This window comes from Gracilinanus agilis, chromosome 1, assembly GCF_016433145.1.
Source record: "Gracilinanus agilis isolate LMUSP501 chromosome 1, AgileGrace, whole genome shotgun sequence".
NCBI classification, from domain to species: Eukaryota; Metazoa; Chordata; class Mammalia; order Didelphimorphia; family Didelphidae; genus Gracilinanus; species Gracilinanus agilis.
The window spans coordinates 140,933,125-140,959,740 of NC_058130.1; the positions used below are offsets into that span (position 1 = coordinate 140,933,125).

Genomic DNA, 26,616 nt, shown 5'->3' on the forward strand with positions numbered 1-26,616 from the left:
GAACAGTAGCTTGATGTTCTCTACTAGTTCCCCAGAGTCAGTATCTTTTTTAGAAGGAGTTGTCTTAAAGTATTGCCACAGTTGAGTCAAAACTGCCTTAGAAACCACTAGGAATTGCCAAAGAGATAGGATTATGGCAATAGCAGCAGGGATGAAACATATGCATTCAGCAAGGGTTAGGGCATACCATTTGTAATAATTGTATATTTTGAGAATTTGTTGCACTGAACTAGGGACTTTTATGAACCAGAAGTTGCTAAGACCTTGCACGAAAGACCAAGCCATTATAGAGTCGCTGCACAGAATGAATATAATCCTTGCCAGATTCATCTTGGGTGTTTCAGAAGATTTGCAGGTTTTTACTAACAAAGATCTTCACTCATAACGTGGCCATGATTTAATTTTACAGACTTTTCTTGTTTTCTCTCCTAAATATACCCATGCTTAAGGCAAGATGGACTGACTCCTTGCCATTGTTTGAGTAGTTTTGGTTCTAAAATCATCAAGTTAGTTTGCTTAGAATAGACAAACTTAAAATATCTCCCACTGAAAGACTAGTTTTAGTTTAAAAAAAAAAAAAAGATGACTTAGTTACTTTAAAAAAAATTATGAACTTGAGAGTGTGAACATTTCCTATACAAAGAACAGAAAAAGAGGATTGGATATTTGAACTCAAAGACAAGCTGTCATGTTTTTACTCTGTATCCTTAAAAAGAAGCACAAAACACTGCACTAAAGTTAGTACTAAATAAATATTTAATTGAATTTAAATAATTTATTGGCATCTTTAAATATATTTATGCACTATTATTTATTATAGTTATTTGTAAATGTCATATCCTCTAGTGAGGAAGTATCTTCTCTAGTCTCTAGCACAAAACAGAGGAAGTATTTAATAGAGAATACCAGTTTTAATAATCCCTCTAAAATCTGCTAAAATGTTCCCCATTATGCTGAATTTGAACCTATTTCTTCAGTAGTGTTTTCCCCAAATCTACCACTGTCTTTAAAATGTAAATTTTGGTGAATTAGGGGTAAAGATATATTTTTGTGTTGGCAAAGAATTGGAAATTGAAGGGATGTCCATCAACTGGGGAATGGATATACAAGTTGTGGCATATGACTATGATGAATACTACTGCACGGTAAGAAACGATGATGAGGTTAAGTAAAAAAAAAAAAAATGGACTTACATGAAATTATGAAGAGTGAAATAGGCAGAACCAAGAGAACATTATATATAGCAACAGAAATGTTATCTGAAGAATAACTGTGAATGTGTAATCCATCTCTAGAGAAAGAACTGACAAACAGAAACATGCATGACATAGTTTTATGTGTGTGTGTGTGTATGTGTGTGTGTATTTTTACAAATGATGCCTTCTATAGTGTAGAGAGTGGAAGGGAGAGAGTAGAGGATACCTGGGAACTTTAATGTAACATAAATTTTTTTTAAAAAAGCATCCTAGAGGGTGTGGACTCGAAACTACCACACCAATGCAACTACCAACAATTTGGAAATAGGTCTTGATCAAGGACACATGACAAAACTAGTGGAAATGTGCATCGGCCATGGGTGGGGGGAGTGCGGGGGGTGAAGGGGAAAGTAGGAGCATGAATCATGTAACCATGTTAAAAATGAATATTAATAAATGTTTAAAAAAAAAGCATCCTATTCACCACTAGCTATTTTTCCTTGAATATCAGTAGAGGAACACACACTTGAGAAGAAAGCCTCTACTTGTGACAGATCATTTGTATACACTAATAAAGGAAAGGATGTAACATTCTTAAAAGAGATTTAAAGTATGCACTTATATGCTTGAATTTTGTCATGTTAACAACTCAGATTAAAAAAAACACTAGAAAATCAATGACAAAAAATAATTTTGGTCTTACCTGAGCACCCCTGGAGTAAGATCTAAAAATAGTACAGAACCTCCCCTGACCAGATGTATCCCTGAAAATACAAACAGGATTCAGAAAACGATGATACAAAATACCTAAAAACCCTATTCATACTTCCTTATTCACTGAAGTTCAGTAGGTAAGAAGATTCTGCCTCAATAAATTAGGAATAGGAGTTGGGTAGATGATATAATGGACAGATCTAGCACAGATCTACGTCTTGGAGTAAGGAAGACCTGAGTTTAAATACTTCCCCAGGTAACTGCTAGTTGAGTAGCCCTAAACAAATTACTCTTGTAACTTCTCAGCCTCGGTTTCCTCAATGGTAAAATCAGGATAATAATAATGTAATTCCATTTACACAAAACTTATATAATTATTACGAGGATCAAATTAGGTAAAATATGTAATGCACTGCAAACTATAAAATGCTACTATTACTGTTGCTATTATACCTTATTTTGTCTTTAAATTCACTAAAGGTGGGAGATTTAACTATGGTCTTAATAAAGGAAAGATTAGCATACAAAAGTTGGCAATTAGCTCTTATCTATTTGTCAATGATGACAAATCTTGTCGGTGATGTTTGCACTATCTACCTCATAGGGTTGGTTTGAGCAAACTTTATAAATGTGGTATATGAGTCAGTATGTGTTATTGGATGAGAGGTATAGTCCAGTTTAGAGGCAGGAGGGTGGATGACTTCTAGTTCAAATACTCAAGGTTCTATTGTGTTCTAGTAAAACTATAGTTGAGACAATCACACACACTGTAGGTTTATGCTTCCCTTTAATGTTTGACTCTGCCTGAATTGTTTATTTAATAGATATCTATGAGCAACTGTAGTAGCTTTTTTCTTTTTTTTTAATTCTTTTTTTTAAACCCTTAACTTCTGTGTATTGGCTCATAGGTGGAAGAGTAGTAAGGGTGGGCAATGGGGGTCAAGTGACTTGCCCAGGGTCACACAGCTGGGAAGTGTCTGAATAGACCAACACTGACCAATCGTCATTGATCACATCAGTGACTAGTCAGATGAACAAGTGATGTGACTGACTTAAGGAAAATTATTTAACTGTCCTGAAACTAGACCCTTACAAATGTCTACTTCCTTAGCTACTTAAAGAGAGTCTTTGGAAATATGGTCCTTAATTTCTTAAAAAACAAAAACAAAAACAAAAACAATATTCTGGGGAGGGATGAAAAGGATAGCAAGCCCTCTTGAGTTTTCTTCCCTGTAAAATAAGTCAGTTAGACTTGATATTCTTTTAACTCTAAATAAAAATTCTAGGATTCCAGGCAAAAATCATATTCTATAGAGAAAAGGGGAACTGTGTCAATATAACTTGAGAACTGATTTCTGCAACACAAATTCTGGGTGTTACATATGACGTTTAAAAACAGATATTATTTTAAATGGGCTCTTCTGTATATAAATAAATCTAAATGAGCCATTTTCTTTTAGGTATGTATCTTTATTTATATAATCTAATAAAATTAGGGCATATGCTAAGTATTTTAAGGTATTATTTTCTTACTTACCAACTTCTTTTAAGTGTTATACTATCATTGAGTCAGAAGGGCTTCCAACTGACTCTGTTTAGCAATATAAACTCACCAAAGTTCCAGCTTGACCCGTCTACCATCCAGTAAAATTGTAGTTGTTTTATAGTCTATCCCTGTAAAACAAACAAAAAATAAGAAGGGAGAAATAAGAATCTGAATGAAGATATTAGGTCACATACTGGTGTCAGAAAGAATACTGAATTTGGAATTAAAAGGACCTAAGTTTTGTTATTTCCCATCTGAATAGCTGAGCAACTTGCCTTATCTCTATGAACCTCAGTTTCCTCATTTATGTAATGAGTTTTGGACTGAATGAGTTATGAGTTTTCTTTCCAGTTCTAAATCTTATGACCCTATTAAACAGGCTCTCAGGTACTTCCCCTACCCTCTGTACACTCCAATGGATATGTTTGGAGCACTATGAAGTATAAAGTGATAAAAGGAAAAAGTACCATTGGAGGATATTTTTGACTCTGATACTCCAGCTATTTACTTTTATTATTTTTTTTCTGGACATCAGATTTTTTTCTTTTTTTAACAAACCTCTCCCCCTTTAAGAAAATCAAAATGACAGAAACAGTCTGAAAGACATTAGTGGGAAGAGAAGTATTATTTGATGATGATATACATTAGATTGATTTATTGTTAATTTAGAAACTCCCTAACAACTTTTAGTTTTCAGCTTCTTCCCTTTTACTCTAAATTTCAAAGTTTAAAAAGCTTAATTATTTTAAAAATCATGTATAATATTTGGTCTAATAAGCCTACGGTCATATTTATTGTCTTTGATGACATAATACTTTACATTACTTACTCATTTTTAAGAACAATCAATAGTTGGTCTCATCTACATGGTTGAATTCTTCCCTAACAATGAGACTTCTCTATGAACTCTAATAACACCTATTATCCAAATAATTCATTTGCCATTTAGATTGCCTTACATTATTTTTTGGGTATAATGTCTGGTCTTCTTAGAAATACTGTGAATTTCTTCAAATGAAAAATCTTGTTTTATTTTTTTAAGTTGGAAAAGATATTTTCATTAAGGAGAATAGTTTATTTTGATGATTCTCTTTTTACAAAATAAGCAAAAAAAAAAGGGAGGGATAAGCCATCTTTTAGTAACTGGTGGATTTACTGGGTCCCTTTCTATGGACCTGAAGTTCATAATGATCCCAGACAAGATATCCAGACTTATAAACAGTCAAAATCTATGTATTTCACATTTGTTCCCCATATTGTAATATACCAGCTTGATTTGTCTCTTCAAAATATTTCATGGAATCATAGATTTCAGAAACATTTAAATATGCCCATTTCACTAGGTTCAGTCATTCTAAACCTATATGCAATATAGCACACAAGAATAAAATGCTTTGACTATATGAAATCCTAGATACTTAGCCAAAAAGTCTTTCATCTATGGTTTAGACAACATGAAAGTAGACATACTAACAATTCTTCCTCAACACAAAGGTCATTCTCATAAATGGGAGGTGCTAGGTTAACATTTCTCTCTCTCCTTCATCCCTCACTTTAGTGTAACAAAAGTTCTCACAGATTACTGAGTGTCCATGTCTATGGAATTTTGAAGATGTGACTTTTGGAGATGTAAAGATAGGTGTTAGGTTTAAGTGACTCTATAGATCACCCCAAACACCCATATATGTATAGGCATAAGTGCACTTAAAACATGGTTTGCTTTACATAACTTTTGACAGAATGAAAAAAATTCATAAATTTTTATTTTTATTTTTTTTTAACCCTTGTACTTCGGTGTATTGTCTCATAGGTGGAAGAGTGGTAAGGGTAGGCAATGGGGGGTCAAGTGACTTGCCTAGGGTCACACAGCTGGGAAGTGGCTGAGGCCGGGTTTGAACCTAGGACCTCCTGTCTCTAGGCCTGACTCTCACTCCACTGAGCTACCCAGCTGCCCCCAAATTTTTCTTTTATAAAATAGGTATATTTTGTTTTGAAAGAGTAGAAAGATTGCTAGATTTGGAGTCAGAAGACCCTGGGACAAATCCCATTCTTCCTACTTAGACAAACGGTCACCTTAAACAAATCAGTTAATCTCTCTAGGCCACTGATTGCTAAATGAAAGAACTGAACTAGATGACCTCTGAGGTTCCTTCCAGTTGTAAATCTAGGATTTTATGACCCCTCTTTACCCCTATTCAATTAAATTCCCCCTAAAGAGCTAAGCAAAACCTTTTTTTTTTGCTAGAGTTTTAAAAAAAATATCAAATGTTATCAAAACTATTTTCATAGATACAAGAATACAGCTGAATACTGCTGTACCATAAGAAATAACTATGAAGAACACAGAGGGGGCAGCTAGGTAGCATAGTAAACAGAATTCCTGGCCTGATCCTGTTTGCCTCGCCCTTGCCCTTCTATCTTAAGGCTGTTACTAAGATACAAAGTAAGGATTAAAAAAATAATACCAAGAAACATGAGAAAACTTATATGAACTAATGCAAAGTAAAATAGGCAGAACCAAGAAAACAATATGAATGGAAGAAATATGAATGAAAAGAATAATTATAATTAAAAAAAAACCCAAATGCTGTGTAACTATAATGACCAAATCTGGTCCTAAAGAAGAAATATACACCTTTCCTTTTGGAGCAGGGTATATTTAGGAAAGTGATAAAAACAAAAGACATCAACATGATTTTTAAAGAAGAGATGTAATACTATTCACCAAATATATTTTCCAGGAAAAAGAAAACTTCCAAATGTAAAAATCCATGTTGTCAACAGCATAATATAGAATTAGCATTAGGAATAGAGAAATCTAAAGATTTTTAAAATTGTATTAACAGATCTTATATAACTTGCAGATAGTCTCTATCAGAGAAAGTTGTGTAGGGCTACATTTACTTTACTGACAGAAGGGCTGTCTTTTTATGGACACAAAGGACATATTACTGCACACACTGACTGAGAGGTTTAGCTGCAAATGCTTCAAATAGACAACTGATTGATTATGACTTAAGTTTATGCTTTCATTTGCAACAAAACAATGTGAAGGCCAAAAGGTTTTGCCAGAAGGAGAGGGTAAAACTTATATATAATGAAAGCAGCTAGTAAGTAGTAGACAGTTGGTCTACGTTCACTAATCTGCTCTCCCTATTGGTGCTTGGCCAAGAAAATCTGCTTCCCTATAGGCAGCTGGGTAGTCAGGTGTTGGAAAACAAATGCATCAAAATATTGTAATGTGTTCTGAGGTCCCTTGATGAATAGTATAAAATGAATCCCTTCTTAGAATGGGTTAATAACAGGTTATAAGATTTCTCAGGATTTGTTTCTGATACATATTGTCCTTTGAACATCTGCCAATTGGAGGATGTTTTATATTCTTATAAATTTGATTTAGTCCTTTATATATTTGAGAAATGAGACCTTTATCAGAAAAACTTTGTATAGGGATTGAGATACTGGTTTATACCTAGTTTCTGCCATACTCTTTTTCAGTTTTCCCAGCAGTTTTTGTCAGTTTTGTCAGTGAGTTCTTTTCCCAAACGCTATAATCTTTGGGTATATCAAACACTAGATTGCCATGGTGATTTACCACTGTATATTGTATATTTTCACTGTATTTCACTGATCCATCACTGTATTTCTTAGCCAGGCCCAGACACTGTTTTGATGATTACTACTTTATAGTACAGTTTGATATCTGAAACTGCTAGGCTAGATTTTTTTTCCTAAGCAATGTTAGGAGTGGTCTGCTAAAGGAATTAAAGAGAAGCCCTGTTATAATGCTACAAGAAGCCATGCAACCTATTATCTTAAATTCTTACTATTTTTTGGTATTTAAGCATACAGAATAAATAATTCAAACATGATCTTCAGTTTAAAGAAAAGTAGTCACTTGGCCAGACTTCCCTTTATAAAAATATGATCTTATGTTCCTGGGTCCTGCCAATGATGGGATAAAAGTGCTGACAACACAAAAGACAGCTTTTTCATCAATGAGTACACCCAATGCTTTCTTAGTGAGGATGATCCTCCTGGTCACTTCTCTTCCTGACAGCACATGTCAGATAGAATATGAGGCTAGTCTGTTTTACAGAGGTGCCAACTAGGCACAAAAAGCACTTTGCTTGGGAAGGCAGTAGAACAGGACATCTCAGTACATTCAGAGAATTCTGAAGTTGCTAAAATGCAGGCTGTACAAAGGAAACAGTGAAACACTCTTAGGGGACACAAAAGCCAAACTGTTTATGAAATGCCATGTCCAAAGGGAAAACAAAAGAAACTGGGAGTAGAGCAAGAGGTGCCATATTGCTCCAGGAAAGGCTGATAAAACATAAGAGATTTAAGTGAACTAGAAGGGAGCAGTTCCTGGTAGTAAAGGCTGCTAATTTTACACTTAGTGAAGGAGGTTATGGCATCTTCTTTGGAGTTCTTTAAAACAGCTTTCATGTCTATTTTACTTAGCTCAATACAAAGTATTTCTAGAAGAGGGTGCAAGAAAAATCACAAAGAAATCTAAAACTCACCATTTCAAAACACCTAGTGTTCTCAGAAGAATGATTCAGATAAATAAAAGAAATTGGACCATCAATCAGAAAGACTTTATTAAGCATACCAGGAACATTACCGGAGCAATTTAGCTCCTGACAACTTACAGTTTGGACTTAAGAATTCTACCCCTTTCTAATGGGTGCCTGGGCTTGGAGTGAGGAAGAAAGAACTTAAATTGGACCTCAAATTGGATAGATATATGTGACCTTGAGCAAGTCATTTAACCTCTGTTTGCCTCAGTTCCCTCACCTGTAAAATGGAGCTAATAACAGCACCTAACTCTATGATCAAATGAGAAATTAATTGTTAGGCACCTAGACAGTGCCTGGCATGTGATAAGTGCTATATAAATAAATAGTAGCTATTATTATTGTTATTATTACTATTAGTGATATAGAGATGAGAATACAGTTATAATCTAAACATAGAATGAGTCCATCTTGCTGGGTATAGACTATGTCTAATTTCCCAAAACATTAGCTGAAGATTCAGAATTTCCTCATTTCTAGCTAGAACGTAGTGAACTTAATCTGAATTACTTTTTCCCTTATATGTTTTGGGAACACCTCTGGCACTAAAACATATTTTGTGGGATTGCAGAATTCTCAGCTAATCAGCTCATACAAAAGGCAATTAGAAGGGGCAGCTAGGTTGAACAGTGGATTAGAGAGCCAGGCCTAGAGTCAGAAGGATACAGATTCAAATCTGGGCTCAGATCCAAGCTATGCATCCTTGGGCAAGTTACTTAACCATGATAGCCTAGCCTTTGCCACTCTTATGTCTTAGAACTGATGACTTAGAACTTAGAACTGATACTAAGACAGAATGGAAGAATTAAAAAAAGGCAACTGGATTTCAATGACAGCTATTGAACTTTTATTGGACTTTTCCATTCAGATTTGGAAAGAGAAGCTGTAATCCATAGGTTTGTTTCCTAATTTACTCCATTGTAAGCTAATGCTGTGTCCCACTGACACATGAACATAAGCCACAGGAACCAATGTTCCACTGGTTCAATATCTTGTCATCATACAATTTTGAGAAGAGTAGGCCTAGAACAGTGATTCCCAAAGTGGGCACCACTGCCCCCTGGTGGGTGCTGCAGCAATCCTTGGAGGCGGTGATGACCACAGGTGCATTTATCTTTCCTATTAATTGCTATTACAATTTAAAAAAAAATTAATTTCCAGGGGGCTAAGTAATTTTTTCTGGAAAGGGGGAAGTAGGTCAAAAAAGTTTGGGAACCACTGGCCTAGAAAGTGTGATTATATCAGGGTTTGAACCAAAAAAAGGTTTTTATTCATGCTCAAGCATAGTATGACATTCCTAAAGAAGAAATTCAGTTTATTTCCCGACAACTGTGTGTCACTTATGGATAATCTGTGGTTAACTATAGTCCTTCTGGTTTGGGGTTGGAAAGAATGAGGTGAATAATTTGATCTACTAGTTAATCCCTACCACTGACTCCATTTTGACCCACCTCTTTTTCCTTACTTATAGTTGGAACAGCTGCAATGAGGTTTATTAGGTCATTTTCTTTTCTTCTCATCTGCTTGACACGGCAAACAAAGTGATGTCTCAAACACTCTCACCATTGAAATAAAATAAGAGGGTAACTGTAATGGGCTACAGCTTCTCCTCAATCCTAAATAACTGCAGTTGTCACATAGTAAAGCAAGTTACAGATCTTCCAATAATTGCTCCATTACCATTGTTAAAAGTATTATACATGCACCTTAGAAAATGAAATATCATAAGGTAAAGTCTCAAATTCCAGTCAGTCAAAGAGAGCTTCACATGAAGAGTAACTATGTTCTACTATCTATAATTAGTTAATTTTCATCTGGCTAGATTCATCATCCACAACACTATAACAAGTCCTTTTTGCAGATATGCCTCAGAAAAAAGTTATGTTTTCTATCTATCACTAGATGTCGCTATTGGAAAATAGCTTTTCAGCACTTGTGCTATTTTCTTGGTTCCCTCACAACACAAGCTTTTTTCTTACCTTCCCCACCCCCACCCAAAGTGCTATCTGCTTCTATTCTGGGGTGACTTTGGGAAAAACAAAACTGCTTTATTGGGGCAGTATGTTTAAAACAAGCATTTCTGTGGTAGTCTTGAGATAGTAGTATTAATCAGAAAAATCAGATAAGCTCAGAATTACAACAAACATCATAAACCTCATTTATTTCCTGAGGCAGGGCCATACGGCTTGATGGACTGGGAAGAAAGGGTCATTTCCCAGGCAATTCATATTCTGTTTCATTGCATCACAGTCCAACATCCTCTCCATGCCAAATCAACTTTCTGAACTATAAAATGACTGGGGTTGTTCTAGATTAGGTAACACTAAATACTACTAAATGGTACTACACAATATCTCTGGGTGCTTCCTTGTGCCCCCTTATAAGATAAGGAGTTCAGAAGAAAAGAGAAAGAGAAGGAAAAGGAAAAAAAAGCAAAGTACATATAATGGCTGGGGAGTAGGTCACCAATAACTGCCACGATTTATCTAGGTTTATCAAGGGTTCTTAACTTGCAGTTCAGGAACTTATATTTTGACAAATGCATTTCAATATAATTGGTTTCCTTTGTAATCCTACATATTTTATTTTATATATTTAAAAAAACTTTTCTGAGAAGGGATCTACAGGCCTAACCAGATTGCCAAAGGAGTCCACAACACAAGAAAGGTTAAGAATTCATGATTCAGATCATAGATAGTGATAGTTTATGATTTTCTAAGTCAATGTGCAGCTTCACAGTGATCTCTATTTGCAACTGACCCCACTGGTATAGGTGATCCAAGTTTCTCTCAGCTCTAGGATTCTGATTCTATAAATGAGTATTTTGATTCTAGTGACTATTTTCTTGAAGAGTTCTTCCCCTGACTTATTTGTCTTTTTCTTCTCTCCAAATGTTTAATGGTTATAATGTAAACTTCTCCAGTGTTCCATGTTAATATAAGACATATGGTTTATTGGAGTACTACTCCCAATACAACCTTTTTTAACACATTTGAGTTTAAACTTTTAAACCTTTTGAGTTCTGCATGTATGCTTTGTTAAATTAATTTGGGGAAGTAATTTGAATATAAGGTACTCCAGACTTTATTATAATAATCTTCTTTTTAAAAATTTTGTTTTTTACACTAAAGTTCCCAAGAATCTGGCTCTCCTTCCACCCTCTGCACTAAAGAAGGCATCATTTGACTATATATGTATATGTATGTATATATAAAACTATGTCTTACATGTTTCTATTTATTGGTTCCTTCCTTCCTTCCTTCCTTCCTTCCTTCCTTCCTTCCTTCCTTCCTTCTTTCCTTCCTTCCTCCCTCCCTCCCTCCCTCCCTTCCTTCCTTTCCCTTACCTTCCATCTTCGAATCAATACTGTGCATTGGTTCCAAGGCAGAAGAACAGAAAGGGCTAGGCAATGGGGGTTAAGTGACTTACTCAGGGTCATAGAGTTAAGAAGTGTCTGAGACCATATTTAAACCCAAGATCTCCTGTCTCTAGGCCTGGTTCTCCATCTCCTGAGCCACCCAGCTGCCTCTGAGCCTCTGCACTCTTCACAGTTGCCCCCTTCAGAGTTCTTTCTTTGGAGGTGAACATTCACAGTTTTTCTTCAAATAATATTTTTGTTCTCTTGGTTCTGCTTGTTTCACTCTTCATAATTTCACATAGGTCTTTCCATTAAAAAAAAATTAACCTCATATCTTACCATGCAATAGTATTTCATCACAATCATATGCCACGACTCATTTAGTCATTCCCCAATTGACAGGCATCCCCTCAATTTCTAATTCTTTGCTACCACAAAAAGAGTTGCTATATATATTAGAACATATAGGTTCTTTCCTTTTTCCCTGATTAACTTGAGGACCGTGTTTAATAGTGGTATTGCTGGGTCAAAGGGTATACATAGTTTTATAACCTTTGGGCATAATTTCAAATTGTTCTCCAAAATGGTTGGATAAGTTCACAGTTTCACCAACAATGTATTAGTGTTCCCATTTTCCTACATGCCTTTCAAAATTTTCCATTTGCTCTTTTCTCATAGATGTGGGATGATATCTCAGAGTCGCTTTGATTTACATTTCTCTAATCAGTAATGCTGTAAGAGTATTTTTGATATGGCTATATATAGCTTTTATTTCTTTATCCCCAAACTGCCTGTACATATCTTTTGGCTATCAATTGGGGACTGACTCATAATTCTTATAAATTTGACAAAATTTTCTATATATTTGAGAAATGAGACCTCTGAGATTGCCCCAGTTTTCTGCTTTCCTTCTAATCTTTTTTTTTTTTAAACCCTTACCTTCTGTCTTGGAGTCAATACTGTGTATTGGCTCCAAGGCAGAAGAGTGGTAAGGGTAGGCAATGGGGGTCAAGTGACTTGCCCAGGGTCACACAGCTGGGAAGTGTCTAAGGCCAGATTTGAACCTAGGACCTCCCGTCTCTAGGCCTGGCTCTCAATCCACTGAGCTACCCAGCTGTCCCCTTTCCTTCTAATCTTAGCTACATTAGTTTTATTTATACAAATCTTTTTAAATTTAATAATCAAAACAATCAATTTTATAATTCATAATACGCTTATTCATAAATTCATCTCTTATCCATAAATCTGATAGATTACATAATTTGCCTATATGCTATCTCCCTTTGTGCCTAGGTCATGTAGCCATTTTGATCTTAACTAGGTAAATAGTTTAAAATATTGGTCTATACCTAGTTTCTGCCAGACTGCTTTCCATTTCTCCAACAATTTTTAACAAATAATCTTCCTTTACGTATACCTATTCTTGGTTAGTATGCATCACTTTTCTCCAACACTTGAACCCCACCCCATAAAGGCACAGCAAAGACATATTCATGTCAATTAGTACTTGTCTGGTTTATATCCTTTTAATATGAGGTCCCAAAAGAAATTACCTTTGTATATGTAATAATGCCTAACACACAGTAAGTAAATTCTTAATAAAAGTTTATTGATTGACTTATTGTCACCCCCCCTTCCCTCATTAGAATGTGAGCTCCTTGAGGGTGGGACCATCTTTTGTCTCTTTCTGTATCCCCCAGGGCTTAGGACAGTGTCTGGCACATAGTGTGTGCTTTAAAAATGCTCATTGACTGACTACTGTGATCACACTGCAGATCCAAAGTCAGTCAGTTTAATGTATATTTTCCAGACCATTATTACTCCACCCTTAACATTATAGGAAGAATAGGTGGCAAGGGAAAAGGACAAAGCCTTAAGAAGAAAATTTGAGAAGTTTTTTTCATCCTCTCTATACTCTATCATTCTGCTTGCTCACCAACAGGTGACCTAATTAAGAGGTCAGAGTAGCTGTAATTGTGGCTGTTCTCAATTTAATATAAGAAAGAGGGTATTCTCAGCTAATAATTGGGAGGAAAAATGCTAAATGAAATACTAGACAATATCAAGTAAATTTGAAATAAAAACTTCAAAAATAAAGTGAAAGATTTTGTGATTCCATCAAGTTAAGTCATTAGAAGCATTTATTAAGCATTTACTCGGTAGCAGGCACTGTGCAAATTGCTAGATACAAAAAGATAGCCTTTGCCCTCAAGAAGTTCACATTAGGAGTTCATATTCTAAAGGGGGAGGATCTTAACAACTAGTTAGATTATATATATGTAGCAGAGTAGATGGAAGGTTTGCTAAAAGAAAGCTTTGGGGAAGATTAGGAAAAGTCTCATGAATTTGAGTCTTGAAGGAAGTCAGGAACTAGAGGTAGAGGTAAGAGAGCAGAGCCTTCCAGTTATGGGTCTGGGCTAGTATGAAGACACAGAGTGTCATGTCAAGGTTCTGCAAGCAGGACAATGATGTTGCAATCCAGTGTGTAGAGGAGACAGAAGTGTAAGAAGACTAACAAGGTAGGAAGACTTGGTTATGAAGAACTTCAAATGCCAAACAAAGGAGATTCTATTTGATCCTGGAGGTCAACAGAGAGCCAATGTAGTAATTCATTGAACAGGGGGATGATGTAGTCAGTTCTATACTTTAGAAAAATAACACTGGAAGCTAAGAGGAGGATGAATTGGCATGGGGAGAGACTTGAGGCAGAGAGACCAGTTAGAAGGTCATTGTAGCAGCTCAGGTAAGAGGTGATATGAGTCTGAACTAGGTTTGTACTGTGTGACTGAAGAGAAAGGGACAATAGTCAATGATGTTTTGAAGGTGGAAGGACAAGATTTGATAATGGATCGAATATGTGGGTAGTAAGAAAGTATTATAGAAGTCACTGTGGTTGCAAGCCTGGGTGACTGAGAGGATGGTGGTGTCCTCAATGGTAAAAGGGAAGTTGGAAGAAAGGAAACATTTGGATAGAGGGTTGATGAGTTCTCTTTAGGACATGAAGAGTTTAAGATGTAGATGGAAAATCAAATGCAGGATGTTAGAGCTCAGGAGAGACACTAGGGCTGGATATGCAGATCTGGGAATATTATCCTGAAAGAGAAAAGGATAAAGGATTTCTAGAAAAAAAAATGAAAGAATCACTTTAGCCTTACCAGGGAAGTGGCAGATGTCTGCTTTTCCAAAAAGCAGACAATAATTAGCCCAGAAGGTGTTTTGTCTAGGACTCTGGAGACATATAAGCACTGTATTGGACTTGGACTTTTCTCAGCTACAGAAATTAATAAAGACGAGGATGACCCACTCAGTCCCCAGAGAGGGAACCGTCAGACATAAAGACATAGATTATTCCTGCTAAGCAACACAGGGCAAGCTGCATTCTTCAGTTCTTGCCAAGAGATAAAAAACACTGTGCTTAAATAACTGAGCTACTACTAAAAAGAGAAGTCAGACAAGGTAAAATCCTGGAATATAAAGCTTCATTTGTGAGCCTGAAGAAGTTCACGTAAAATAGAGCACATGCAATGACATCTGCTCCCTATGAAAAATAAGAAAGATCAAACTAGGAATGATTAGATATTTACCTCAAAGAAAATCCTGAAAACTTGAGAAATTCTGAAAATTTAAAGAATCAAGATAGCACTTAAACTGATTAGGAGTCCTTAATTTGAAACATTTGCTAAGAAAGTTTTGACCCCGTGACTATAAAGAGAATTAAGTCTGCCCTTTTTGCTTGCACTTCCTCTTTTTGTCAAATTGGTATTATCAGAATAATAAACTATGCTTTAAATGTTTTAAAAGTTAATGTTTTGGTTATTGTAAAATGTAAACATTAATTCCAAAGAGGCTGACAAATCTCTTCAAAATGGCAAGAAATCAGGTCAATTAGAAAATTTTATTCACTTGAAAAACTATTAAGGGAGAGAGCAATATTCATGATAAAAATATGGTTAAGTTCCCTAATTGTTTTGTACAATTAAATTTCTCCAGTTAATTTTATATAATTTATAGGCAAAGATGTAATCTGTGACCTCTTTTCCTCACTAAATTTAGAAGCATTAGATCTATTTTGTATATTTCTTCTAATACTGGGAAGAGGGAGTGTGTGAGTGGAAAGCTGCCTAAACCCCCAATTCTAATAAGCCAGTTCCAGTGATGGGCAAACTTTTTAAAGAGGGGGCCAAAGAAAAGGAAATGCTCATCTGTCAGTCTGTTCCTAAGGCAACTCTTACGAAGTTTCATTGTATTGTATCCTACTCATTGTATTCGTCAGATTAGGAATAATGTGTGGCCAGACAGAACATTTCAGGGGGCCAAATCTGGCTCACAGGCAATAGTTTGCCCATCACTGGATTAGACAATTCTCAGGTTGTTGGCCAAGTTACAAGAACAAATTTTCTCTCCACTCCTTCCCCCTATTTAGTACCCCCACCCCAATTAAGGACACAACTTAATAATCAATTCCCTTTTCCATAACATCTCAACTCCTATAACTTCTGAAAGAAAATACAAGTCTTTAAGGGCATTTTTGGAGAGCAAGCACCCAGAAAGGGGTATGTTGAAATGCAAATATATTTCTTTAAAAAATGTTTTCTTTGGGGGCAGCTAGGTAGCACAGTTGATGGAATACCAGGTTTGGAGTTGGGAGGACCTGGATTCAAATCTGGACTCAGACACTTCCTAGCTATTTGACCCCAGGCAAGTCACATAACCCCAAATGCCTAGCCCTAGCCACTCTTCTGAGTTAGAAATGATACTAAGGATAGAAGGTAAGGGGTTAAAAAAAAAAAAAGGTTTACATTGACATTTGCTTTACTTAGAAATCATTCTTTCTTATTAAAAAAGTTGAATATATTTAATTCAGCTTCAGCTTATGATACTGTTTCCCTTTCCATTTCATTTTAAATGTGAAATATTCATTGTTGTTCTTCCATACTGGGAAGAGTAAATTCTTGACATAAAATTTTATTCTACAAAAGGTTAAATCCTAGTTAAAGTCATTTTTTTTTAAAGTATTCTATAGGAAAATGCTGGGGAATTTCTAATAGTTAAGAAGTACCAATCAATTGGGAAATGACTAAACAAACTGTGGCACACAAATGTAAAAGAATTTTATTGCATTGCTAGAAAACAATGTCAAGAATTTAAAGAAACACAGCAAGGCTTATACAAATGAACTGATGCATCTTGAGGAAAGCAGAACCAGAAAAATATATGACATTCTAACTTCAATCTTATAAGCAGAAAGAACAATAAAACAAGTCAAATATCGTATAATAATAATGATCAAACCTGATCCTGAGAAGAGGTAAGAAAAGATATCTTGTCCTTTCCAATACAGCAATTACAAAAAAGTGGGTGACTAAGGGTATATAATATTGCATATACTTCCAGACCCTATTGCTTTTGTTTGGTTTTACTTAACTGTTTTCTTTCCTTTTAAAAATCTTAATTACAAGGGAAGAACATATATGTAGAAATGAAGGTGAGGTAAAAATTAAAAGGTATAAATTGGGGGGGGGAAGGGGAAACTATTAGAGCTAAGCTTTCTTAATTTTAAAGATATTCATAAAGAATTTAGGGAGCAAAAGGGATAGTGGAGGTGAAGGAACTCTACCAGCTTCTAAACTGGAGGGTCCTTGGCAGTGGCAAAGCATGTGCATGTGTGTGTATGTACCTACATGCATGTATATTGAAGAATTGGCACCAAAATGATTCTGGATCCTACCAGACCAAGGGTAGAATTACCACACATCAAACATTTCATTATTTACATGATAATTTCTGCTTCCATTATGCTTATTAGGCTTTTTTCCCTTTAGTTATCTTAAAAAAATTTATTATTCTAAATTTTACAAACACCAAAAAGGAATATTTTCATACCCTTTTTGGGGGGGCAACACAATCAGCAGCTACCTTCTCCTCTCCAAACCCCTCCCCCTATAAAAAAAAGAAAAGAAAAACACAATCCTTATAACAAATAAGGGATGGTGAAGCAAAGCAAATCCATACTTTTGCCATGTCCAAAATTATGTCTCATTCTTCAGGTATATGTTTCTAAAAGTTATTTCTGAATGGTAGTGTTACTTAGTTTTAAAAAATAACTACTCATTAAGGGAAGAAACTCGAAATAGTAATATATCTGCTCAAACAGAAGATGTTTATCTTCTGAAAACACATCTCTTTGGTCCAATAGTCTTAATCCTATTAGCAGCTGGAGAGGAAAACCACTTCTTGCAGAACCTAGCCAGGTCTAGCCCATGCCCTCTGAATAACTAATAAAAAACAGGGTACATATGCTCTACTTAGAAACATGCATTCTCTAGGAGCCAAATCCTCAGGGAAAAGTTGCTGTAATTGTATGCATTCAATTCAAGCTGCCAAAAGGTTTCCCCTCCTCCATTCTGTACAGAACATTTATTAAAATAAACCTCTCTCATCTTTATACTAAATCAGTAGAGTCATAATTGCACCCCTGCACGCTGAACTCAGACAGGATTATAGGGTTCATTTCCCACCTGCGTTCTTTTTTATAGACTGCAATCTCTTGTCACATTCTCAACCCTCTGATTAGAAGTGCTAATGCACCATGCCAGCTAATTATAAAACTGGGAAGGTCTATTCAGCAAGAGAAATCTGGTAGTTAATAGCATTAAGTATGGGTCACTGACTAATTCTGTATGATATGCGTTTATAGACAAATATCCAAAATTTAAATGTTAAGAATGGATAATCCCTTGGAATTCTTCCTGGGTGAAGGCTGATGATGGCATGCTTGTCATTTAGAGGTCACTTGTGAACCATTTGGGTGCCTGAGGCAAAGGATTTCAGAAGTGAGCCAGATGGTTCTATCTGATACACTTGGATTGTCCAACACCCTCCCTAAAAAGAATATGCATTTGCAACCACAGTTTTAATCACTTTAGACAATGATATTTCCTTTAAATTTCAATTCAATTTAATATTTTGTTATAAATAGAACCATTTCTTACAATGCATGAGATTTCTACTAGCAAAATTTTATATCATTTCACCAGTTAATTTATTCTAACTAAAGCTAACCTTTCCAAAAACTTCATATTAATGATTATCTCCCCACAAAGTTTGCACTATTGTCTGATTAATAGCACAAGTCACCTCTTTCCAATACTGCTCTTGGAATCAAGCAGGCAGTTACTAAGGCATTGCCTAGAAACAGGCTTCCACAGATACTACAATTTTGCATGTTACATAAAAACAGCTGAAAACATCCCCCCCAGTGACTGTGACTGTATTACTAACAGCATTAATGCCAGAAGAGCAGCTCAGTCTTCAACAATAAAAGACGTGAACAAAAAAATTCTTTGGGGGAAAGGGGAAGTAGAACATAAGAATGCCAGAACTGCATACAAATAGGCTTGAGTGTTTGCAGAAGTCGCCCTATTCAGGCATACAGGTAAAATTGAATGATCAGTTAGGTCTTTTTCCATCTCTGATCCTTATGAATATCTCCATTTTCAGAATTAGATTTTAGAACAACAACAAAAAAATAAAACCAAAGGGGCTAAGAATAGACACAAAGCTTTATCACAGAAAGCTCTTTTCAGATGAAACCACTTTGTGGCAGAGCTATTTTAAATTTTGATCCTACTGACCTTCATCAAATGTCTCAATTTTCTAAGAACACTTGAACTATTCTGCTGTACAAGAAAGGTCAATTTTTTTTTCTTTTAAACCCTTAACTTCTGTGTATTGACTCATAGGTGGAAGAGTGGTAAGGGTAGGCAATGGGGGTTAAGTGACCTGCCCAGGGTCACACAGCTGGGAAGTGTCTGAGGCCGGATTTGAACCTAGGACCTCCCGTCTCTAGGCCTGGCTCTCACTCCACTGAGCTATCCAGCTGCCCCCGAAAGGTCAATTTTTAAAATTATTGAAATCTTTAATTTTCTTAGTAGATTATAGGACACAATCAATAAAGAACCCTGAAGAATATGGAATCAAAGAACTGTGTAACAGGAAAACAAAATGGACTGGTCATGTGGAAAGAAGGAAGAATGATAGAGCATCTGCACTATAACAGAAAGAAGCAAGGAATGTCTCCAGCACATTAGGTAGACCCTTTTTAGTGAATTTTTAGAGACAATGGACAAGATTTAGATAGGGTGAATAGGCATGGATGGATTGTCATTTGCATTACTAGAGGCAACTCCCAATCAATAAGTTCACAGTTCCATTTGAGCATCATCTTTTGTTTTTACATCAACTCTACCCAAAAGGTAATCCTTTGTATCAAAAAGTGTAAGGGGGTAAAAGGGAGAAATAGCACTTCATCAAAATTAACCAACATATCAACTTAATCTGGCTGTATATTCAATGTTTTATATCTACAGGTCCCCTAAGAAGGGCATTTTACTAATCTTGTCTTTTGGGTTAAGCATGATCATTATTTTTTTCTTTTCTTTCAATTTAATTTTATTTCTGTTTTCTTGATTCTAATTACTTCAATCTACATCAGCTCATTTTATTCTTTCTATGTGTCCCTAAATTTTTCATATTCATCATTTGCAATCATCATGCAATATTTCATTATATTATTTCATTATATTCAAGTACCAATTTATTTTGCCATTCCATAGTTAATGGACATATACTTTGTTTCCAGTTCTTTTTTACCACAAAAAGTGATGCTATTAATATTTTGATGTATATGAGACCTTTTTGTCTTTGACCTCCTTGTGATACATGCCTAAGGGTAGGATCTCTAGGGTATCAAAGGCTATAAGCATTTTAGTTATTTTCTTTGCATAACTCCAAGTTGCCTTCAGAAAGGCTGAACCAATTAATTTACCACTCTAACAATAGTGTATATATTAGTGTGCCTCATTTATTGATTATTTCCACCTTTTTTTGTCATCTTTGCCAACTTTGAGGGTATGAGGTGAAATTTTAGTGCTATTTTATTTTGTATTTCTTTTTTTATTAATGATACAGAGCAATTTTTTACAAAGTTGTTAGTAGTCTGCAATTATTCTTTTGAAAATTATTTTGTTCTAAATCTTAGGCAAAGGAGAATAGCTCTTGGTTCTATATGTATAAATATATCAGAATATGTGCATGTAAATGTATATCGTACACACTATATATTTTGGATATCAGATAAAATTGATGCAAAGATTTTCCCCCACACTACAACTTTCCTTCTCATCTTAGTTGCAATGATTTTGTTCCTATAAAAGTCCATCATTTTCATGTAAACAAAATTATCTATTTTATCTTTTGTGATTGTTTCAACTAATTATTAGGTTATAAACTCTATAACAAGTACTTGTGAAAGGTACTTCATATGCTTCTCAATTTTTTTATGACATTAATATTTGGGTCATATATCTATTTTTGAGCTTATTGTGGCTTATGAGACAGGATGATGGTCTGCACCTAAATTCTGCTTGCTTTCCAATTTTTCTAGCAATTTTTATCAATGGAGAGTTTTTTTCTAAGTAATATATGTTCTTAGCCTTACTGAATACTAGGCTATGAAATTCAATTGTTTCTGATTCAGGGGACCATAAGATCATAGATTTAGAGCCAGAAGGAACCAACCCTATGATTTTATATATGAGGAAACTAAGGCCTAGAGAGGTTTAAATAACTTGCCCAGTCTTAAACAGCTAGTGTTTGAGGTGGGTTTTGAATCCAAGTTTTTTTGACCTCTGTACCACTAGACTATGTTGCCTCTGATTCTTCCTTATCTTAGCAGTCTCTTCCACTGACTTAATTTTACTAGTTTTTAAGCAGTAAAAGTTGAACTTCTCAGCCATTATGAAACCTGAATTCTGACCCTCATTCCTTCCTCATTTTCCTAGAACTCAGATTCTATCTATGAAATCCTGGGCTCTCATGGATGATCTTTCCCTCAGTCAATCAATCAAAGAGCTCCTTCTATGTGCCTGGCAAGTGTTAAAGATACATATACAATTAAAAACAAAGACAGTCCTTGCCCTGACAAAGTTTACAATGCAATAATGCAGTGATGGTGAACTTTTTAGAGATGGAGTGCCAGGCCCCACCCCCACCCCACCTCCAGAGACCAGGTGCCATGCTCCTCTCCCCACTGAATGCCAAGTGCACCCAGTCCCCTCCCAACACAGGAGAGGGAGAAAGTATTCCCACTGGGCTGCTGGGCAGGGGAGCAGGGGATGTGAAAAAATGTCATCAGTTATAGTGGAGAGGGGAAGGAAGCCGCTCTGCCCATCCCTCTGCCTTTCTAATAACAAACTTGGGGGGGGGGTAGAGGGTGAGAGGTGGGAGGGGGTAGGGGTGGGCTGCTAGCCATCTTTGGCACCCGTGTCATAGGTTTATGCATTCATTTTGCATTCATCAATGTAAAAGGGGAAGTCTTTTAACTCTTATCTTACCCAGAATCAACTACTTCTTGACTATTTCCAAACTTGGCATTCCAAACATTCAAGTACTACCTCTCTCCTTTTCCTCTCTCTCTGATTTCCAACTCTAGTTCTCCTTTATTTGCTGTCTTTCTCTATTAGAATGTAAGCTCCACGAGGGCAGGTATCCTAATCATGGTTCTATGTATAATATAATAGATCACTCAGAGTCGAAGGGCTCAGCTAATTCTTTTAACAATAACACCAACAAAAATCTAATAACCCCCATGTAAAAGCAGTATCTAGGTGGTAAAAGGCAGTCCAGGAAGGTAAAAACAGGTAAATGCTGGCAAGGAGATTAAAAACAGTCGGCAAAGAAATTCCCTAGGGTCTTAAGAGATCTCTTTCAAAATAAAACTGTCTTTATGTCCTCAAAGAGCCCATAGTTCTTTGCCCAAAGATAAACATAATCTATTCATTCTATAAATTACACTAACACATTTTCATGCAACTAATGTTACAGAGTCAGTGGGTTGGATGGGATCTCATAGGCCATCTAGTCTAATTTATAGGAATTAAAAAATAAAACTTCCAGAATAAATCAGTTTAATTCAAATAAGCCATCTTTTCTTTGCTAAGATGTGTCCTTATAGTTCTAATAGGGCAGCAATATCTGTAGAATTTTACAGTAACAAGGACCTCAGAAGCAAGCTAATTCAACCTGTGCCTATATAAGAATCCTCTTCTACAATTTATTCAAACAAGTGGTCGTCAAGACTTTTTTCTGAAGACCTTTAATGATGGAGAACTCAGTACCTTTTGAAGCAGTTATCACTTTTGGATAACTCATAATTTGGAAGTTTCTTCTTAAATCTCAACCTAAACTGCTCTTAATTTTGCCTTTTGGGGTCCTTTCAAATACTTGGAAGGTAGCTGTCATATCCACACTTCTGAGCCTCCTCATTTCCCTAGCATAGCTTAAAAACTCACTAGTCCACGTCTGTCATCCTTATTTGTTTATACCAAGTTTAGATCATTCTAAGCTTTAGTGTTTGTGATGTTCTTTTTTTTTTTTTTTTTTTTTTGTATTTTAAACCCTTAACTTCTGTGCATTGACTGATAGGTGGAAGAGTGGTAAGGGTAGGCAATGGGGGTCAAGTGACTTGCCCAGGGTCACACAGCTGGGAAGTGTCTGAGGCCGGATTTGAACCTAGGACCTCCTAGGCCTGGCTCTCAATCCACTGAGCTACCCAGCTGCCCCCTGTGATGTTCTTTTAATAGGACCATGTCATACTTTTGGATTCATCTTCCATTTTCTCTGCTTTTGTTTGAGGGAAAGAGAAGAGAGGGAAACAGAAAGACAGACAAAGAGAGTTTTTTAAAAAATCCAAGCTGGTTATAAAATCTCAGAGTTGCAGGAGACCAAAGAAACTATCTAGTCCAGTGATGGGCAAACTACTGCCTGCGGGCCAGATGCGCTGCTGACATTATTCTTAATCTGATGAATACGATGAGTAGGATACAATACAATGAAACTTCCAGAGTTGCCTTAGAAACAGACTGACAGATAAGCATTTCCTTTCCTTTGGCCCCCTCTTTAAAAAGTTTGCCCATCACTGATCTAGTCCAATCCATACTTAAAGATAAATCTCTCCTACCATATCCCTGAGATGTAGACATCAAATCTTTGTTTGACAAAACTGTTTACCTACAGAAGGAAAGTCACTCCTGCATTCCTAGGACTCAGGGACTTTGCCCTTTTATTTCTTCTGCAGTTCTCAATCTTGTTGGAGCTTAGGTCTCTTGCAAGCTTTCATTCATTCATTCATTCATTCATTCATTCAGTATGTTTTTCCATGGTTACATCCCATCCCTCTTCCTAGAGTTGACAATTCCCTTGGGTTATGCATTTATCATTGTTCAAAACCTATTTCCTTGTTATTCATATTTGCAATTAAGTGATCATTTAATACCAAAACCCCATCAAGCCACATGATCAATCATGTTTTTCTTCTGCGTTTCTATTCCCACAGTTCTTTCCCTGGATGTAGATAACGTTCTTTCTTGTAAATTCCTCTGGATTGTCCTGGATCATTGCATTACTGCCAACAGAAAAGTCTGTTACACTGGATTATACTATAATGTATCGATCTCTGTGTACAATGTTCTCCTGGTTCTGCTCCTTTCACTCTGCATCAATTCCTGGAGGTCTTTCCAGTTCACATGGAATAATTCCTCCAGTTAATCATTCCTTTCAGCACAACAGTATTCCATCACCATCAGATACCACAATTTGTTCAGCCATTCCCCAATCGATGGATACCTCTTCATTTTCCAATTTTTTGCTACCACAAAGAGAGTGGCTACAAATATATTTGTACATGCATTTTTCCTTATCATCTCTTTGAGGTACAAACCCAGCAGTGGTATGGCTGGATCAAAGGGCAAGCAGTCTTTTAAAGCCCTTTGTGCATAATTCCAAATTACCCTCCAGAATAGTTAGATTAATTTGCAACTCCACCAGCAGTGTATTAGTGTCCCAACTTTGCCACATATCCTCCAACATTTATCACTTTCCTTTGCCATCATATTAACCAATCTGCTAGGTATGAGATGGCACCTCAGAATTGTTTTGATTTGCATTTCTCCAATTATGAGAGATTTGGAACACTTTTCATCTGCTTATTAATTGTTTTGATTTACATTTCTCCAATTATGAGAGATTTAGAACACTTTTTCATCTGCTTATTGATAGTTTTGATTCCTTTATCTGAAAATTGTCTATTCATTTCCCTTGACCATTTGTCAATTAGGGAAGGGCTTTATTTTTTGTACAACTGACTTAGCTCCTTATAAATTTGAGAAGTAGACCTTTGTCAGAGGTTTTTGTTATAAAGATTTTTTCCCAATTTGTTGTTTCCCTTCTAATTTTGTTTGTACAAAACCTTTTTAATTTGAAATAATCAAAGTCATTCATTTTACATTTTGTAATGTTCTCTATCTCTTGCTTGGTCTTAAATTCCTTCCTTTCCCACAGATCTGACAGGTATACTATTCTATGTTCATCTAATTTATTTATGGTTTCACTCTTTATATTTAAGTCATTTACTACCCATTCTGAATTTATCTTGGTATAGGATATAAGGTTGTTGATCTAAACCTAAATTTTCCCATATTGTTTTCCAATTTTCCCAGCAGTTTTTGTCAAATAGTGAGTTCTTGTCTTAAAAGCTGGGATCTTTTAGTTTATCAAACACTAGCTTGCTGGGGTCATTTACCCCTAGTCTATTCCATTGATCCACTCTTCTTTCTCTTAGCCAGTACCATACTGTTTTGATGATCACTGCTTTGTAGTACAGTTTAAGATCTGGTACTGCTAGGTCCCAATCCTTCACATTTTTTTCCCTTGATATTCTTGATCTTTTGTTCTTCCAGATGATTTCTGTTATAATTTTTTCTAATTCTATAAGAAAGTTTTTTGGTAGTTTGACAGGTATGGCACTGAAAAAGTAAATTAATTTGGGTAGGATTATCATTTTTATTATATTAGTTCATTCTACCCATCATGAGCAATTAATGTTTTTCCAATTATTTAGATCTAGTTTTAACTGTGTGAAAAGTGTCCTGTAGTTGTGTTCATATAATTCCTGTGTTTGTCTCAGCAGATAGATTCCCAAATATTTTATATTGTCTAGAGCAATGATTCCCAAAGTGGGCACTACCGCCCCCTGGTGGGTGCTATAGCGATCCAGGGGAGCGGTGATGGCCACAGGTGAATTTATCTTTCCTATTAATTGCTATTAAAATTTTAAAAAAAAATTAATTTCCAGGGGGCTAAGTAATATTTTTTTCTGGAAAAGGGGCAGTAAGCCAAAAAAGTTTGGGAACCACTGGTCTAGAGTAATTTTAAATGGAGTTTCTCTTTCTAACTCCTGCTCTTGCAAGTTTTTAAGAGCTTCTGCAAGAGAAAATTTAGATAGTAATCCAATTTAACTCAATGCAAAAAACATGTATTAAGTGTAAGGCACTGTTTTGGGACCTGAGAATAGAATGCTGAAAAGTGGCAAAGTTTTGGCTCCTCAAGGAACTTAATTTCTTTTTTTTTTTTCCTTAAAAATTTTTTTTTCTATTTTAATAACAAATTTCCACATAAGTTTCCCATGTCATATGATCCATGTTGTCTCCTTCTCTTCTTCCCTCCCCTCTTATAAGCAATTCAATCTGGGTTATACATTTATTATTATGCAAAATATTTACATATTATTCGTTTTTGTAACAGAATAATTTTATAGAACCAAAACCCCCAAACATATACCCAAATAAGTGATAAATCATATATTTTCATCTGCATTTATACTCCAACAGTTCTTTCTCTGGAGGTGGATAGCATTCTTTTTCATAAGTCCTCAGAACTGTCCTGGATCATTATATTGCTATTAGTAGTAAAGTCTATCACATTTGATTGAAAGAATTTAATTTCTAAAGGGAGAAAATGCTATGTACACAGTATAAGTATAATACAAGTTTGAGTCTGATGGGACCAAAAGAAAGACCAAGGAAGAGTATTTTGTGAAAATTACGTGTTGGGCAATAGAAGAAGAAAAAAGATAAAGGAAGACTTCACAAAGGTGGAACCTGAGCTGAGCTGAGTCTTGAAGAAAGAGAATTCTAAGAACTGCGGATGAGGAAGTAATGAATTCCAGGCATCTACAACAACTTAGATAAATGCGTGAAGCCAAGAAAAAGTATGTTGAATTTAGGAACAAAAAGACATCTAGTTTGGCTGAAAACATACTATATTACCACAGGATAAAAGATTTAGCGTTCGAGAGAACCTTAGGAACCATCTAGCCTAATC

The 26,616-nt window shown here is 35.6% G+C and overlaps 1 protein-coding gene across 1 annotated transcript in view; it reads right to left on the bottom strand.

Annotated features, from left to right (window-relative positions):
* The window catches only part of RAB40C (RAB40C, member RAS oncogene family), a 106,818-nt gene that overhangs the window by 38,318 nt on the left and 41,884 nt on the right, over positions 1–26,616 (bottom strand). The window contains exons 3-4 of the mRNA XM_044657575.1: positions 3,524–3,584; positions 1,900–1,960 (exon numbers count right to left, since the gene is read on the bottom strand). Of these exons, the coding sequence (XP_044513510.1) occupies positions 1,900–1,960; positions 3,524–3,584 (122 nt within the window). The remainder of the gene's footprint in view (positions 1–1,899; positions 1,961–3,523; positions 3,585–26,616) is intronic.